The sequence below is a fragment of the Glarea lozoyensis genome (assembly GCF_000409485.1).
Source record: "Glarea lozoyensis ATCC 20868 chromosome Unknown GLAREA7, whole genome shotgun sequence".
Lineage (NCBI taxonomy): Eukaryota > Fungi > Ascomycota > Leotiomycetes > Helotiales > Helotiaceae > Glarea > Glarea lozoyensis.
Window position 1 is genome coordinate 538,059 of NW_007361002.1, and position 17,181 is coordinate 555,239.

Here is a 17,181-nt window from a genome sequence, read left to right on the forward strand (position 1 = left end):
CGACTTTTTGTCACAACAGCTCCCGTCAACCACATTTGTTTAAGGATCTTTGATGTAGCCATCATGGGTAAGTCTTCGAAGGACAAACGTGATGCCTACTATAGACTTGCAAAGGAGCAAGGATGGCGAGCGCGCAGTGCGTTCAAGCTCCTGCAATTAGATGAAGGTAGTTTCCACCCACTACATATGGCCTACAATTGACCATCGCTGACCCAATGGCATAGAGTACGATCTCTTCAAAGACGTCACTCGAGTAGTTGACCTTTGCGCTGCTCCTGGAAGCTGGAGCCAAGTTCTATCCCGTGTCTTAATCAAAGGCGAAAATTTCGGTCGTCAAGCATGGGAAGATCAAGATGCCAAGCTGTCACAAATGATGCGCGGTGTATTTGCGCCAACAGAACCACAACGAAATATCGAACTGGAAGATGAGGAGCCACCCGAATTGAAGCCCAGAAAAGATGTAAAGATTGTTGCTATCGATCTCCAGCCTATGAGCCCGCTTCAAGGCATCATAACATTGAAGGCAGACATTACTCACCCTGCAACAGTGCCGCTTCTGCTAAAAGCACTGGATCCGACATATGATCCTACCTCGAAATCACAACACGCATCTCATCCTGTTGATCTTGTTCTATCCGACGGTGCTCCCGATGTTACTGGTCTGCATGACCTTGATATTTACGTGCAGTCTCAGCTCCTTTTCGCAGCTTTGAATTTAGCTCTATGTGTGCTGCGTCCCGGAGGAAAATTTGTAGCCAAGATTTTCAGAGGTAGAAATGTCGACCTTCTGTACTCCCAATTAAGCATCTTCTTTGAAAAAGTAGTGGTATCAAAGCCCAGGTCCAGTCGAGCAAGTAGCGTTGAAGCTTTCATTGTGTGCTTGAATTTTCAGCCACCAGAAGGCTACAGACCAAGTCTAGAAGAACCTCTTGGTGTCGGCGACAAGCTAGAGAACATCCTAAGGTCAAAAGCGGAGCAGGAACCGGTCATTGCTTCCTTACTGCTACAAGATCCAGAAACAGGGACATGGTCGATCAAACCTTCGCTAGCTGTCTCGACAGACGAAGACATAGATGGGATTGTTGAACTCAGGCTTCCGAATGACGATTCTGAAGCAAGAAGAAATGGACGGTGGATTGCTCCATTCTTGGCTTGTGGTGATTTGTCTGCCTACGATGCTGATGCTTCATATCACTTACCGAAAGACCGGATTGCGCTTGACCCTATACAACCGCCAACTGCCCCTCCATACAAACGGGCCTTGGAACTGAGGAAAGCAGGTGGGGGAGCATACGGAAAGACTAACATCTCATGATTTAAATGCCTGCCATTTCAAATCGCCCCGTCGTTTGCGAAGAGCATGGAAATCATACAGCATTGCGTTCATGGTTATGGAAATTGGCGCAAGATTGTCAAGCCGAACCCACGACTGATCAGCACGGATTCTGGCACGTCATGGTGGCTTCTGAAATATACATTGCCCTATGCTAAAAGCATCTCAATTAACCTAACCAACCTGGCATTTTTGGCTCAGGTATCTTGGTCGTATCCAAATCCCCATCCCAACTCCGACTCCAGCCGTTATGTATACTCATGACGCCAAAATCACAACTAACCTCACCATCTCGATCACCCAAAGGAAGTTACTTTGTGATGAATCCGAGGTAGTCGGCAACAATCAGTGTCACCATCCTGTTTGATCCATTAGTCTATATTGCTTGTACGGAGATGGTTTGACTTACGCATGAGGCGCGATTCTCACGTAGTACGTGCTGAATCCTCTATAGAATCTCAGAATTCCCTCATCTGCCGCAACTTTTCTGAAACAGTCGCCCATTCCTTTATACGGCAAGGTTCGATCGGCTCGGCGTGATTGCTTCTGCAGTCTTGTCTTAACAAAGTCAAATGGCAAGCTGAAGAAACTCGCAAAGAATCCCGCAATCGCACTGGCACTCAAAGTCTGAGCCCTCGAGCTCATATTCGTGTCCTTCAATCTTTGTTTAGCTTCTGAGAAGAATGCTAACTGGCCAAAGTTCAGAGCCATTGCTCGAACTACCGTTGGAGCAGCACCAGCCCAAAGTGCACCAACCCCTTCAGACTTTGCGATGCTCTGCAAAGCGTGAATAACGGAAGTATAATTCTTTCTTTCAGCGAGCGGTTTTAGTCCATCCGACTGCATTCTGATCAATGCTAGATCTGCAGGGTTTCCAATCATGGCAGCAAGTCCACCAGCCGATAGACCCGCTGCAGCACGTTCAGCAAAACCGATTTGAGTTCCCTTCTCTTTCGCCCGAACTGTCAATTTCTTCATGAACGTGTCGAAGAAGCCGAGACGTGCTGTCGTATATACGGCCTGCCGTAGAAGTCCTGCGGAGAGACCAGTGTATAGATCCATCACCTTGCCCGCCGCTATAATTTCTCTTGTCACAGACAATGGCGATGGCTTTGGGCCAGTTTTGACACCCTCACCAGCTAGTTGCAGTCGTACTTTGATCATGTCGATTGGCTGGATCACCGTGGTGGCCACCATACCTGCTGCACCGCCATTGATAAATGGTAGAGCTGCTCGCATGAAAGGTGTGTGTAGGAAGTCATTCTTGACAGCTATTGGATCTGCCTTGGCAGAATCTGCGAATGCTTTGGTAGCTTCCATAGCTTCGGTGGTTTTTCCGCGTGCTGCTTCAGCGGCTTGCTTGATGGAATTCGAGGTCGACATCGCAGAGGGGAGGGGAGTAGGAGAGTGGAAGATTATAGTAAAGTCAACCAGCTTGACGGCTAAAGCCCGCGGAAAGAAGGAAAGTTGTTAGCCAACAGTTTTTTATGCTGGGAAAGCAAAAATTCAGGTACTTTGAGGGAGACATGTTGATTATATCAAGGAATCAACTTTGTTGAAAGAAGCTCTGCAGAGCCAATGCAGTATCGTCTTGTGGAGTATTGAAACCCCAGCATCTCGACTGATTGGCTACATTCCTTCCTATCTAAGCTTGGGGGTACAAAAGCGATAGATGAAATGGGTCTTTTCTCTTGCACATGGTGGAGTAGCTTCGAAACGTCTGGGCAAACCCGGGACTTGAGGAAACGCAATAGCCATGGCAACTCGGTGCGGTCGCGGAGAAGAAGATATGCGAAATAGGAAAATTTGAAGCCATCTCTCGGCTCGACTCACTTTTGTAGGGTAATTAATTTCGCGCCTGGCACTCGCCGGTCCTTCCTACCGAATTTCGCCGTGGGAGCGATCAAGAACGTGGTTGTCGTCGACTCCTTCTCGTTTCCGTAGGGCTCTGAAGTGGAGTTCTGGTTCCCGGGGAGGGGTCGTTTCGCGGGTTTGGGCGAATGAGACGTCGGGGAATTGATTGCGTAGCGTTATTTCATGTATTGAGATACGTCGCATGTGAAAGACGGTCGAGATGGATAGTTGGGCCGCAATGAAGAAAAATTATCAGGACAGTTTATGGTTGAAAGAGGAGTGTGAATGGGACGTGTTTTATTTTTAAGTTATGCTTTGTGGTGTCGAGGCCCCTTCTCCCCGTAGGTTGTCACATCTCGTCTTGCTGCTTGCTTGCTTCGCCAGAAGCGGGGTCAGTGTCAGGCACGAGGAAAGTCAGTCCGGAATTCATGTCCAAGGATTTTGGCTTTTAGGTGGTTCACTGACCAACCATCGTTGGTTTTGTGTAGCTATTTCATTAATTCGAGGGTGCTTATTGGTTGATGTGGTTGTTTATTCTGGGAGCATATTTGGGAGGATTGAATCCGGAAACTAGGATCTCTCTGCTTTCAGGTGAACATCACCAGAGCAGAGCAAGGCACCTCCTCCTTTCCCCGAATCCCGAGTTTTCTTTTGCTTTTTGAATTGCAGGTTCCCGAGATTCGACTCCTACTTATGTATATGAACATCTCTGTGTTACCTTCTTCTCTGTGCCTCTTTTGCCGTTCTTTCGTCTCTCTCACTCATTGGGTTACATACCGTTTGCGTACGGAGCTATTGCCATATCTCACTTCCACATATTTCTCTTTGAAATTGCAGGATAAGAAGATCTGAAGTTACACATACTTTCCAACTTATTTCCGAGTCAATTTTATAGATCACGATTCCATATCAGTCCAGTACACGTCAAACAGACCGGACTCTCTAGCACACTGGAGATGCGGGGTAGCGTCGTGTGCTGTACGCACCGGCGATTACGATAATGCGATAAGCCTTGTATCTTTGTACCTTTTACCTCACTGCCAGAAACTTTACTTGTGAGGTATTATCATGTTTAATCACTCTGGTGATCTTGCAGCTTTCACTTCATGCCGTTGTATCCAGGTCTTCCGCATGCGGAGATAAAACAAAAACCATACATTCCTCACGGTCTTTCATTTCTCCATCTCCACCCAAGGCATATCCACATTAGATACCAGTTGTGAGTCAAGAAAAATATTCCGTCAGCACAGCTGTCAAAGCCCACGGGGAATTCGTGTACCGCGGCTCTGGTGGTATTAAAGATGTTGGAGGAAGTTTGGTGGGTTTGTTCCGGTGGGTTATCGTGGGCGTGGGAAGTTGCGGAGGGCATCCGGGTGGGCGTGGGGGGATGAGTGGTGAGTCCGGATGTGTGGATGTGTGGATGAAGAGAGGAGAGATTAAGAGAGGAGAGATTAAGAGAGGAGAGATTAAGAGAGGAGAGATTGAGTATCCAGGAAGGTTTGTCTAGTTTGAAGTATTGGTTTTTAGAAAGTATATCTTTCTTGGTGTGGTGCTATGCGGTACTATCGCTTCCCTCCCCTCATCGCGTGATCTACAATCCACGACTCAGATGTCCTTGGAAAAGGCGCATTGAGAAGGGGAATAGGTGTGATCCTCGCGCTAAATCCACTGGAAATACCAAATATAGGCCTATCAATTCTCGGGATGCCGTAAGACGATACACATGACGAAACTTGACGCTAGCTTGAGGAACACACATTCCATCATTTGTACACCTAGTCCCACTCACGATACGATGGGTGACGATGTGTGTAATAGAGATGTCAGATCAATAACATATGGGATAAAAAAAATGCAATTCGAGTACTATGAGAGGTAACTCCAGCAACCGGATATTCCAAATTCCAAAATACATACATTTTTCCACCTATCTTAGGGTTCCTTCTCCTTAAGCCGTTTTCTTCCACTGGCTATAAACACCGATCAAACTGCTCACTGTTCCTGCCAAACCAACGAATCCATCATCAAAGCTCGTCAGACCAATAGCGGAGGTAGGAACTGTAAGATCGCAGAGATCTGAGAGAAGTTGTAGATTGATAGCGGCTCGCTCCCTGTATGATATTAGCAAACAATCTTCAAATTGGGACACACGACATACTTCTCAATTCTCTTACTAGCCACAACACCCTCTCCATCCTTCTTGTCAACCCTCTGTTGCTGCAATCTCAGATTGTATAGAGAATAGACGCCACTCATAGTGCTGAACAACAAGCCAAACATCCAGCACCTATAAGCCTCCTTCTGAATCCTCTTCGTCGCCTCGCTCTTCCTTATCCCCGCAGCATCCAACACCGTGATCGTATCAAGGGACAAGTATCCCGCATATCCCAATTGTCTTCCGACCGCACAGTACTTGATAATAGGGTCCAGTCCCTTTGAATCAGCAGCTACAGCCGCGGCTTTCAAATGCTCTACATTCTTCCCCACCCTCATCAATTTGCGCGCCAGCCCGAACTGTTTCTTGATCGCATCGAAAGGTGCGATCTCTCCTGGTGTAGCATTCGTGCGGAAGAGATACCAAGCGTAGAATCTCGAGAAGTATTGGAGTGTTCGGAGGAGTTTATCGCGACCGACGGTTGTTGCGACGAATTTCAGGTAATGGGCCACGCTGGGGTGGTAGATGAGAGAATCGGAAACCATTTTAGGGGACGGTCCGATGGCAGGACGGCGTGGGTTTGAGTGATTGATGGAGGTTCGATATGGATGGTATAAGGGAGGAGGCTAATGTTAAAGGACAAAGGTTGTGGTTGAATTGCTTGTGATCTGCCGGTAGTTCCATCCATTGATAGCGTGGGGCCGAGGTAGTTTGTCGCACCAAGATGGTCACGTTTCTTCGCGGCTATCTCGTGTCAGCTCTTGAGCGCAAACGCAGCGCAACACCATATTGCAACCATTTCATGAGACATTGTGAACTATAAAATCATATTGCTCTATCAAATATCTTTGCTATGCCTGAAATAGCAGAAAGTAGGCTCTCACTCTTCCAATTTATATACCCGATCGGCTTCACTGACATCATGATCCAGTCGCGCGCGCAGTGCACAATCTGAAGAGGACTATTGTAGGCAAAACACTTGCCAAAGTCACCGCCGTTGACGATGCGAACATCTTCGGTAAGGTGGGTACCTCAGGGGCTGCAGTGCAAAAAGCTTTGAGCGGCAAGAAAGTCCTAGATGCAGGTCGGCAAGGCAAATACTTTTGGCTCATATTGTCATCTCCGCCTCACCCGGTATTTCACTTTGGAATGGCAGGCTGGTTTCACGTCCGTGGAGATAAGTCTGGTCACTATAGACAGAATGGCTCAGATGTCGAGGAAGACCCAGAGTGGCCGCCTAAATGGAGTAAATTGACTCTTGAAACTGATGGCTCGCCGAGCGAAGCTGCTGCGTTTACGGATAAGAGACGGTTTGCGAGAATTCGGTTGGTTGATTGTGTTGCGGAAGACATTAGGAAGACTTCGCCGTTAAAGGAAAATGGACCTGATCCTGTACTTGATAAGGATATTTTTACTGCGGAATATCTTGAGGCGAAGATGAGGAAGAAACATGTACCGATCAAAGCTCTGCTGTTAGATCAAGCTAATATCAGCGGGATTGGAAATTGGGTTGGGTAAGTCAACCTTCAAAGTGCTTTCTATCACACTAATACTTTCAAGGGATGAAGTTTTATACCACGCCAAATTCCACCCCGAACAATACAGCGACACCTTCAGCACCGAGCAAATCCAAAAGCTCCACAGTTCGATCTACTATGTCTGCTCCACAGCCATCGATGCATTAGCTGACTCAAGCAAATTCCCTGACGACTGGCTTTTCAAACATCGCTGGGGAAAGGGTAAGAAAGACTCGACTAACACTTTGCCCAATGGTGCTAAGATCACGCATATTACTGTTGGTGGGAGGACTAGTGCTATTGTGCCGAGTGTGCAGAAGAAGACTGGTCCAGTGGCGGGGGATCTGAAGAAGGAGGATGCGGGTAGTGATGGCGAGGAAGGCGCGAAGAAAACAAAAGCGAAAAGAGCGACCAAGAGCAAGAAGGCTGCTGCGAAGGAGGAGAATGAGGACTATGAGAGTGCGCTGGAGAAGGAGATGCCTAAACCTAGTGTCTCGAAGACGAAGGCAAAGAGCGCGGCTGCGAAGAAACCCACCAAAGGCAAGAAAGCGGCTGTGAAGGAAGAGTCTGAAGATGAGGCCAGTGCAGTCGAGGAAGAAAAGCCCAAACCAAATGTTTCGAAGAAGCGGAAGGCGGCGGTTGTGGATGAGGAGGAAGTGAAAACTGAGGAGCCGAGTGGTGTGAAGGGGAAGAAAACGAAAAGTACCCCAGCGGTGAAAGATGAGCCTGCGGATGATACTGCGACGACTGGAAGGAGAAGGTCTGGGAGGGTGAAAAAGTAGAGAGTTAATAGGTTGGGTAGGGGGTCTTTGTAATTTTAAGAGAAGATGCTGGTGGAATGTAGGAATAGAATTCGAAGTCTTAATTGGATTGAGTGACTCGAGTATCTCACGATTCAGGTCATTTCCGTCTTGATTCTGTCCAATCGTGTTCTCCTTTTTGTGAGTTTCTTTCTAATCGTCAGATTGAGTGACGAAAGAAGGCCCAGACGAGTAACTTCTTCTACTTCACAACATCTCTCACCAAATCCCCCATCTCATAAATACACATCACACCAACCACACCACAACGGAAAACGATCGGATACCGAATTCATATCCCAAGTATAATGCTTATTTCTGAGCTTTTGGATAGAGTTGTGGGAGCGGAGGGTCGGATGTAATTCTATATCCGGTACTTGGGGTTGCAAGGCGGGTATTAATTAACAGGCTAGGTGTTGAGGTAGTTGAAATGTTGGTAGAAGGTTGGAGGATCTAGAGGTACATTGAGGGGAAGTGGAATTGAATTTGTCCCTGGAAGTCCGTTTCGACTAGGTATAGGCGAAAACATTAAAGCATTTGTCCTGGTAAACTAACAAATCGGTACAAAAGGGAGGGTTATGTCGGCCATTTGAGTATTCAGGGGAGATTTAAGAAGATGAAGTGATTTGGAGTAGATGTGTGGATTGTATTTGAGGGTTGGCGAGGAATAAGTCTTTACAGATGAGAAATTGAAACAGCAGAAGTCTTTGTACAGGAATCTAGGGACTGAAATTTCACGTATCTCTCCGATCATCAATATCTCTCTGTTCTAAATGTTTCCGTACAAGTCTCCGAGTTCATCCGCTTCTTGTGTCATCTAAGTGTGAAATGCTATCTCTCAACCTTAGTACAGATCAATCTGTTCCAATACATATAAATATTATTCATAGCTCCATCGTTATCTTAGGAAAGAATCGAAATCCAAGTAAATCTCTAGTCATTCTTTGGTTTCAAAACGATTTTTGCCTTTGACTCTCGCGATGGCATGTAAGATCTTACCCCTTTTTTGTGAAGTTGTAATTAGTCTCTTGAGTAGATGTGGGCTCTCTTCTTACCAACAAGTCTCGGAAAGCCTTACTTGCCTTGATACAACAGACATATTATGCCATTTTACGTCGTTATATACTACTAATAAATATGTAGTCCCACTCCCACTTCCTCCCCTTCAAGTCCAACACCACCTAACGGAAACTCTCACCTCAAGCCAAAACACAACATCTACCCGACTCCACAATAACTCTCCGGCCTACAAGCTCCTTTCCAATTCAACTTCTTCATTTCCACGTGTTGATACGTGGTCGGACAGATCGAGCAGCGCGAAATGTCTCCGAGACGGTGGAATAACGGCCGAGTTCTCGAGCGCCGGGATTTCGGAGAGTTGTTTGCGAGAGTGTTGTTTGAGATTTTTCGTGGAGACTTTTATAGGGGAAGGGGTTGGTGAGTGTGAAGGTGGAGGAGGTGAGAGGTAGGAAGGTGGTATTTGTGAAGAGATGTGCATAGGTTAGTTGCAATTGTGACTAATTTTACAGTTTGGGATGTCGAATCTCATAATGTCTGAGATGGAAAGACTGGTGATGTGTGTGTTATATCGTGATTTGGAACATCCAAATCGTCAAGGTCAAGAGCTTCTTCATGTACCTCACTCACATGAACTTTCACCGTAGCTTGTCAACCGTTCCACCCTTCGATGAGAAGGATACTTAGCCAGAAAGCTGACCTCTATATATGGCCGAGAAGCTGTATCATACCAGGTTTGGGGCTGTCACAAGTACCAAACCAAACAGTTTTTCATATAACGTACATACAGTGATATGACTGGTCGTCACTATATCTGCGTATTCGGGATTTCGGATTTCTCGACCAAATAATAATGGCTGATATCATCCTGATGATCATGACTGGCCGAGCCTTCCATAGGAAGACATCGCTGGTCACCAGCTACTATTGGCGTGTGCGTACATGTCCCCAATAAGTGGCTGATATCATCCACTTACTTTCACCGGCTGATTTGTTTATAAACCCCATGGCTGATGTTTTATCACAACCCAAGTAGCTGACACTGTAATTCCTCGGTCGCGAAAACTCCCCGCAGTACGAATTGAGGAACGCCAATTCTGACGAGCCAACCCCGGACATTCGTGATGATGGAAAGGCAATTCATCGTTTTCGTCTTCGTTTGACAGCGAGTATTCGTATCTACAACGCGCGCATGCGGCGTTCTGTGAAAATCAAGGCACAGCGTCAACGACCAGACTCAACTGCCAAATTGTCTTGAATACAATGATACAAGAACTCGGCCCTTAAGCACGTGAATCGGTAACCGTTTGAATTTGTGTAATTTGATCGACAGCCGTTGGTCCTACGAAGGATATTTTGTTTGGGTTGTGACACGACGGGAGGCTGCAGCATCTGGGAACAGGGCGGAAAATGTTCTAGATGTTAATGTGCGATTGGCACTCTTTGGAACAGGACGTGAGATGATGAGAGCGCATGCGTACGCAAGTCGTCTTGGCTTCTCGCGCTGACGTTAGCATTCTTCATCACAACATGAGTTCTGCAGAAACCCAAGAACCGTCAGAGTAAGCAACGAATCTTTGCTCTTCGCCGGTGACTGCTTTGCCCATTGATATTAGCGATTGCCAATTTTGAGAGTCGTCGTTAATTTAGGACCGCTAAATTTAATTTTGTGTCCCAGACAGCTAAGTCCGCCGTGAGCGGGCATTTTTTTCTCCATCGAGGTGGAGTTCTGTCGCAGGAAACGAATCTTATTAGTGGGGTAAAGGGGTCTTGGAACACGAATACGTTTAAGGACGAATTAGAATTACGCCAGCGGGTAATAGCTAATCTTAGGGGAACTTTATTAGCGAGGAGCGAGGCACGCGAGAGATAAGGTTTTATATCAGCATTTTGTTGGCGCTATACTGTAGCAATTACCTTGTTTGGCAATGTATGTGAGCTTGTTAGAGGATAGGGGTAATAGCAGCTAGAATCGATCTTAATTAGTAAATACAATAAGTGAAGGGTTTAGTCGTACGGACTGACACATCTCGTCTTATTACCAGTAAAAGATTCCACCTCAATAATGTTTATGAGTCGAAGTGACAACTATTGCTGACGTTGCCCGTACGAGGCTAATTGTAGATGACAGCTCGCCGCCTCGCGCTCGGGACCGAATATCTTGAGCCTTACCGGAGCGGACATCTCGCAAATCCGTGGTTTGGTGAACGCAAAGTCGAAATACCAAGCAAACGCATCCGGATCTGTCATTTCGATTGGGTGCAAGAGGTGCAAGCAATATTGGCGATGCGAATACGATGATTCATGGCCCCTTTTCTGCCCCTCCACCGCTTTTGCTCACGGATAGAGATGCAGCTCATTGGAGAATTCGTCTGACATGGATGACCCGCCGGTGTGGCGGATGGTCCGTGGAGGTGGAGTCCTGGCCTAGGCGGGAAGAGACGAATAATGAGCCATGTTTGGCGGTAGAACTCCGAATACGACCGTTGCCCCGTCTGAAGGGTCAAGAGTACATATGGTGGGAGATGTCTCTGGTCGCGTTTGCTGACTTTTGGTGATACTGTTTGTCCTTGTTTCTCCTTTCACTTCGCGTCACTCCTTTTGCGCTCTTCAACATGGCTATGGCAACTGGGCCGGGATGGCCAGCCTCTGCGCAAGCCGTCGCTCAGGACGTGGAAGCTTCTTTGGAAGGCAAGCGGAGTAAATATACCAGTGGCGACGAGGAGAAGAACATGATGAGGGAAGGAACCCCAGGAGAGTCATACACGGAATCGTCAGAAGATGGAGGGGAAAAGGTCCACGAACTCGCCCGCGCGATCACACAAGCTTCCATCAAGAACGCGAACGGAGAGCACATCAATCCCTTCGATGGGCCCGAAAATCCTGCCCTCGACCCTCTCTCGGGCAAATTCTCATACAAGGTGTGGACGAAAAACCTGTTGGGTATTCAGAGTCGCGATCCTGAAAGATACCCTGCTCGAGTTGCGGGCATCAGCTATAGGAATTTGAGCGCATACGGTTTTGGCAACGCGACCGATTACCAGAAGACTTTTGGAAATTACCCTTTGGAACTCCCAGGCCTCTTCAAGCGAATGATTGGCCGACAAGAACAAACCAAGATTCAGATTTTGAGGAACTTCGATGGCTTAGTGAAGAGTGGAGAAATGCTGGTGGTGTTGGGAAGACCTGGAAGGTAAGAAGGGTGAATTTCCTATAATGTTATGCTTACCAGTGATTCGGAACAACCCGAGAGGCGCTTCGAGTGCGACGACAGTTTCGTGGTACATCCTATTGCCCTTGCTGTATTACATGGCATACAGATGGATTCGCACTTGCAGCTAGCTACCGTCGACGTTGGACACGTGCCGTATCATTTGTGAAGAGCGGGATTTGCTGTGCAATTGACAAAAGCAGAAGCTAACATCTATCTAGTGGATGCTCGACGCTGCTCAAGACAATCAGTGGAGAAACCAATGGCTTTCATCTCGACCCCGAGAGTAATATCAATTATCAGGGCATTCCTATGGAGATGATGCATAATGATTTCCGAGGCGAATGTATATACCAAGCCGAGGTCGATGTGCATTTCCCCCAATTGACGGTCGGCCAAACACTTGAATTCGCTGCTCTAGCAAGAACACCTCGAAACAGAATCCCCGGCGTTACCAGAGAAGCTTACGCGACACACATGCGGGATGTGATTATGGCCGTGTTCGGTCTTTCCCATACCATCAATACTCAGGTCGGTAACGACTTCATTCGTGGTGTATCAGGTGGTGAGCGAAAACGTGTCAGTATTGCAGAGGCCGCCCTTGGTGGTAGTCCGCTACAATGCTGGGATAACAGTACCCGTGGTCTTGACAGTGCAACTGCTTTGGAGTTCGTTCGGACGTTGAGATTGTCGACCGAGATGGCAGGATGTGCTGCTGTGGTGGCTATTTACCAAGCATCACAAGCAATTTATGATGTTTTCGACAAAGTAGCGGTGTTATACGAAGGACGACAGATATATTTTGGAAACATTCATGCCGCAAAGGAGTTCTTCGTCAATATGGGATTCGAATGCCCCCTAAGACAGACCACGGCGGACTTCCTGACCTCGCTTACCAGTCCTGCTGAGCGTGTCGTAAGGAAGGGGTTTGAGGGCCTCACACCATTCACCCCTGACGAATTCGCTGCGAAGTGGTACGAAAGTGCCGACAGAGCTCGGTTGATGCAAGAAATCAAAGCATTTGAGGAGGAGTTCCCAGTTGGCGGTGGTCATTTGGAGGAATTCAAAGACGCTCGACGAGCTGCCCAAGCCAAAGCCCAGCGTGTCAAGTCACCGTATACACTCTCGCTTCAACAACAGATCGCACTTTGCTGCAAAAGGAGTTTTCAACGACTTCGCGGTGATGCAACACTCTTCTTCACAGGTCTCTTCGGCCAAGCTGTCCTTGCCTTGATTATCAGTAGTGTTTTCTACAACTTAGACAACACAACTGGTACTCTTTTCAGTCGTGGTGCTCTTATCTTCTTTGCAATTCTCATGGCGGCCTTCCAAAGCTTTTTGGAGATCATCACTTTGTATGCCCAACGACCCATTGTAGAGAAACAAGCGAAATATGCCTTCTATCATCCAATTTCTGAAGCTATCGGTAAGTCACCCCCTTCATTATTAATGCATTTTATCAGTCTAACTTTTACCAGCCTCCATGATCGCAGATCTGCCGAACAAGATTGGAGTCACTCTTATCTTCGATTTCATCGTGTATTTCATGACCAATCTTAGACGTACTCCTGAAGCCTTCTTCGTTTTCCTGCTGTTCACATTTACCTGTACATTGGTCATGTCCATGTTCTTCCGTTCCATCGCCTCTCTCTCTAGGACTCTAGCCCAAGCCATGGCTCCTGCAGCTATCTTTATCCTGGCATTGATCATCTATACTGGATTCGCAATTCCCACACGAAATATGCACCCCTGGTTCAGATGGATTAATTACCTTGACCCCGTCGCTTACGCTTTCGAAGCTCTTATGGTTAACGAATTTTCTGGTCGACGATTGGATTGTGTCCAGTTTGTTCCAATGGGAGATGCGTATCTCAACTCCTCACCAAGCGAACGTGTTTGTGCGACAACCGGAGCTGCCGCTGGAGCCGATTTTGTCGACGGAGATACATGGTTAAGGGTCAATTACCAGTACGAATACTCTCACCTCTGGCGAAACTTTGGTATCCTACTCGCCCTTGTGGTCGGCGGTTGTGCCGTTTATCTCACTGCAACCGAATACATCTCGGCTAAGAAGTCCAAGGGTGAAGTTCTTCTTTTCAGACGTGGTCGAATCCCCGATATGGGTTCCAATAAAGCCGATGAAGAAACAGCCCAGGTAGAGGATGATCGAATCAATACCGAGACGGTTCTCACTCGCACGAAGACAACACCTGACGCCCCCGCAAGCATTCAAAAACAAACGGCCATTTTCCACTGGGATAATGTAAACTACGACATTAAGATTAAGAAGGAGCCTCGCAGACTTCTCGATGCTGTCGATGGATGGGTCAAACCCGGAACCTTAACCGCATTGATGGGTGTTTCCGGAGCTGGTAAGATTGTGGTTAGCTCTTGTTGCTCTGAAGTAAATGCTAATCGTTTATCAAGGTAAAACTACGCTTCTGGATGTTCTCGCTAGTCGTACCACTATGGGAGTTGTTACTGGTGAAATGCTAATTGATGGACGTCAACGAAATACTGGATTCCAGAGAAAAACCGGGTACGTCCAGCAACAGGATCTCCACTTGGCTACGACTACCGTTCGAGAGGCTCTCAATTTCAGTGCCGTTCTGCGTCAGCCAAAGTCTACACCCCATGCGGAAAAGATTGCATATGTGGACGAAGTGATTAAGGTGTTGGAAATGGAGGCTTATGCCGACGCTGTCGTTGGTGTTCCAGGTGAAGGTATTTATTTATCCTTATACAATCTGTCAAAGCTATGCTTACAATTCCACCAGGTCTCAATGTTGAACAACGTAAACGATTGACGATCGGTGTTGAGCTTGCCGCTAAGCCTGCCCTTCTCCTCTTCCTCGACGAACCTACTTCTGGTCTAGATTCCCAAACTGCCTGGTCTATTTGCGCCCTCCTTCGTAAGCTTGCGGACAACGGACAAGCTATTCTCTGCACTATTCATCAACCATCAGCTATCTTGTTCCAAGAGTTCGACCGCCTTCTATTCCTCGCCAAAGGAGGAAAGACTGTTTATTTCGGCCCAATCGGTAAAGACTCAAAAGATTTGACTGCTTATTTCGAGCGGAATGGTTCCCAGAAATTTGGGATAGATGAAAATCCGGCTGAAGTCATGCTTGAAGTTATTGGTGCTGCCCCTGGTTCCGAAACCACCATCGACTGGCCAGCTGTCTGGAATGCGTCCCCCGAGAGAGCTGAGGTTAAGGCCCACCTTGCCGAACTCAAAGCAACCCTCTCTCAAAAGGAAATCGTCGAAGACCCGACCGCCCTTGATCCATACGCTGCTTCATTCACTGTACAAATGTGGACTGTCCTCAAACGTGTCTTCCAGCAATACTGGCGAACACCTACGTATCTATACTCCAAGACCGTCCTTTGTGTCCTGACTGGTCTTTTCATTGGATTTTCTTTCTGGGATGCACCAACCTCCCTTCAAGGAATGCAGAATCAACTGTTCGCTATCTTCATGCTTCTCACTATATTTGGTAATCTCGTCCAACAAATCATGCCTCTTTTCGTCGTTCAACGTTCGCTTTACGAGGTTCGCGAACGTCCCTCAAAGACTTATTCCTGGCAAGTCTTCATCGTGTCGAACATCCTCGTCGAGCTGCCATGGAACTCTCTCATGGGCGTCTTGATTTTCGTTACCTGGTACTATCCAATTGGCCTTTTCCGAAATGCGGAAGCTACGGACGCCGTTACTGAACGTGGTGGCCTCATGTTCCTATTTATCCTCTCCTTCCTGCTCTTCACCTCTACCTTCACAAATATGATCATCGCCGGTATCGAATCCGCAGAAGCAGGAGCCAATCTCGCTCAACTCCTCTTCTCACTCTGCTTGATTTTCAATGGGTACGTCCCGTTCTCCCCTCCCCACTGAAATACTCTAATAAATAAACAGTGTCCTTGCCTCCCCCGACCAATTCCCCCGCTTCTGGATCTTCATGTACCGCGTCTCCCCCTTTACATACCTAGTCTCCGGCGTCATGTCCACAGGTATAGCCAACACCGCCGTCGTCTGCTCCGACATCGAGTACCTTACCTTCGACCCACCCGCCTCCACCACCTGCGAAGCCTATCTCGCGCCCTACATCAGCGCCGCGGGCGGCTACCTTACCGACGCCACTAAACAAGCTACCTCTGCCTGCCGCTTCTGCTCCCTCGCAGACAGCAACCAGTTCTTGGCGGCCGTCAATATCAAATACAGCGAGCGATGGAGGAACTACGGCATTTTCTGGGTGTACATCCTGTTTAACGTCGCGGCGGCCGTTTTCCTGTACTGGCTTGCTCGGGTACCAAAGGTCAAAAAGGAGGAGAAGGAGAAGAAAGAGTAGATTTACATCTGTCTTTTGTTTTGGGTACCACAGGCGTCATATTTGTTTTTTGAGCGGTTGCATAGATTCCCTCAGCTATGAGTTACAGTTACCTAGACATGGTACGATACCTTTTTTTTTGTATATTTTTGGCGGGGAGGGGTAGATAATTATATTGTACACGTACCTCTCTTTGGATTGAGATGAGGTGGAAGATAGAATGGGAGGATTTTATTTTTCGATAAAAATAGAGAAATTAATTGAGTGAGAGAGATTTCTGGATTGATTGATATTCAAGTGTTTAGATGTGCTTGCTTAGATGACCATTTGTAATCCTAGCCTTTGCCAGAGAATGGCTCGTAGAGGATGGAATAACTAGCTGAATGTCTTGAAATATCCTATTAATGTGCATCATATATGAGAATCGACCGGACTATTACTTCGCTCACCTAAGCGATTGTGAAGACTGGTTACCAGTTTTATTTAGTCAATGCCACAAAGGGAACCGACTGTTGGAGCTATAACACAACCTTGGATCTACCATATTACATAATCATGGTAATCCGATACGCGGCCAGAATACTCAGGTATCGTACCTTACCATTTTTTTTAGCCCTGGGTAGGTACCAAAAACAATTGACCAAGGTAGGTAGGTTCCTTGGTATACCTTACCTTTTGCGGAACACTGCTGCTGCTTTGTTAACTTGTTATACTGAATATCTGAGTTTGACCTGAAGGATGGAACTGGGAGTGGCGGAAGGGACGTATGTCCGCGCTGGAAGGTGAGTGCGTTTTGGTAGTTGGTGGTAGTGCAGGAGTGCTAGTAGTTATCAGTTCATAAAGTGAATATCAAAAATCTACAAAAGAACCAATTCAACACTCCTCGGATAAAGTCAACAAGCTCACTTTTCCTCGCCCTCCCCCCCCCCCAAAAAAAGAAACAAAAGAATATCCCACTCAATACTTACG

At 47.1% G+C, this 17,181-nt stretch overlaps 5 protein-coding genes across 5 annotated transcripts; 3 read left to right on the forward strand and 2 right to left on the reverse strand.

Annotated features, from left to right (window-relative positions):
• Window positions 1–63: 63 nt before the first annotated feature.
• Window positions 64–1,315, forward strand: GLAREA_01364 (S-adenosyl-L-methionine-dependent methyltransferase; the record flags this gene model as incomplete). The annotated part of the gene is made up of 2 exons (XM_008088580.1): window positions 64–166; window positions 225–1,315. 2 exons carry the CDS (start codon window positions 64–66, stop codon window positions 1,313–1,315), a joined length of 1,194 nt encoding a protein of 397 aa, XP_008086771.1.
• A 328-nt stretch (window positions 1,316–1,643) lies between these two features.
• GLAREA_01365 (Mitochondrial carrier) lies at window positions 1,644–2,716 on the reverse strand (the record flags this gene model as incomplete). The annotated part of the gene is made up of 2 exons (XM_008088581.1): window positions 1,644–1,692; window positions 1,743–2,716. 2 exons carry the CDS (start codon window positions 2,714–2,716, stop codon window positions 1,644–1,646), a joined length of 1,023 nt encoding a protein of 340 aa, XP_008086772.1.
• A 2,419-nt stretch (window positions 2,717–5,135) lies between these two features.
• GLAREA_01366 (uncharacterized protein) lies at window positions 5,136–5,887 on the reverse strand (the record flags this gene model as incomplete). Its single annotated transcript, XM_008088582.1, has 2 exons — window positions 5,136–5,298; window positions 5,346–5,887. 2 exons carry the CDS (start codon window positions 5,885–5,887, stop codon window positions 5,136–5,138), a joined length of 705 nt encoding a protein of 234 aa, XP_008086773.1.
• Window positions 5,888–6,195: 308 nt separating this feature from the next.
• On the forward strand, window positions 6,196–7,641 carry GLAREA_01367 (S13-like H2TH; the record flags this gene model as incomplete). The annotated part of the gene is made up of 3 exons (XM_008088583.1): window positions 6,196–6,214; window positions 6,274–6,856; window positions 6,903–7,641. The coding sequence occupies 3 exons, from the start codon at window positions 6,196–6,198 to the stop codon at window positions 7,639–7,641; spliced, it is 1,341 nt and encodes a 446-aa protein (XP_008086774.1).
• A 3,650-nt stretch (window positions 7,642–11,291) lies between these two features.
• Window positions 11,292–16,233, forward strand: GLAREA_01368 (P-loop containing nucleoside triphosphate hydrolase; the record flags this gene model as incomplete). The annotated part of the gene is made up of 6 exons (XM_008088584.1): window positions 11,292–11,869; window positions 12,109–13,313; window positions 13,366–14,259; window positions 14,315–14,611; window positions 14,665–15,751; window positions 15,801–16,233. 6 exons carry the CDS (start codon window positions 11,292–11,294, stop codon window positions 16,231–16,233), a joined length of 4,494 nt encoding a protein of 1,497 aa, XP_008086775.1.
• Window positions 16,234–17,181: the final 948 nt, after the last annotated feature.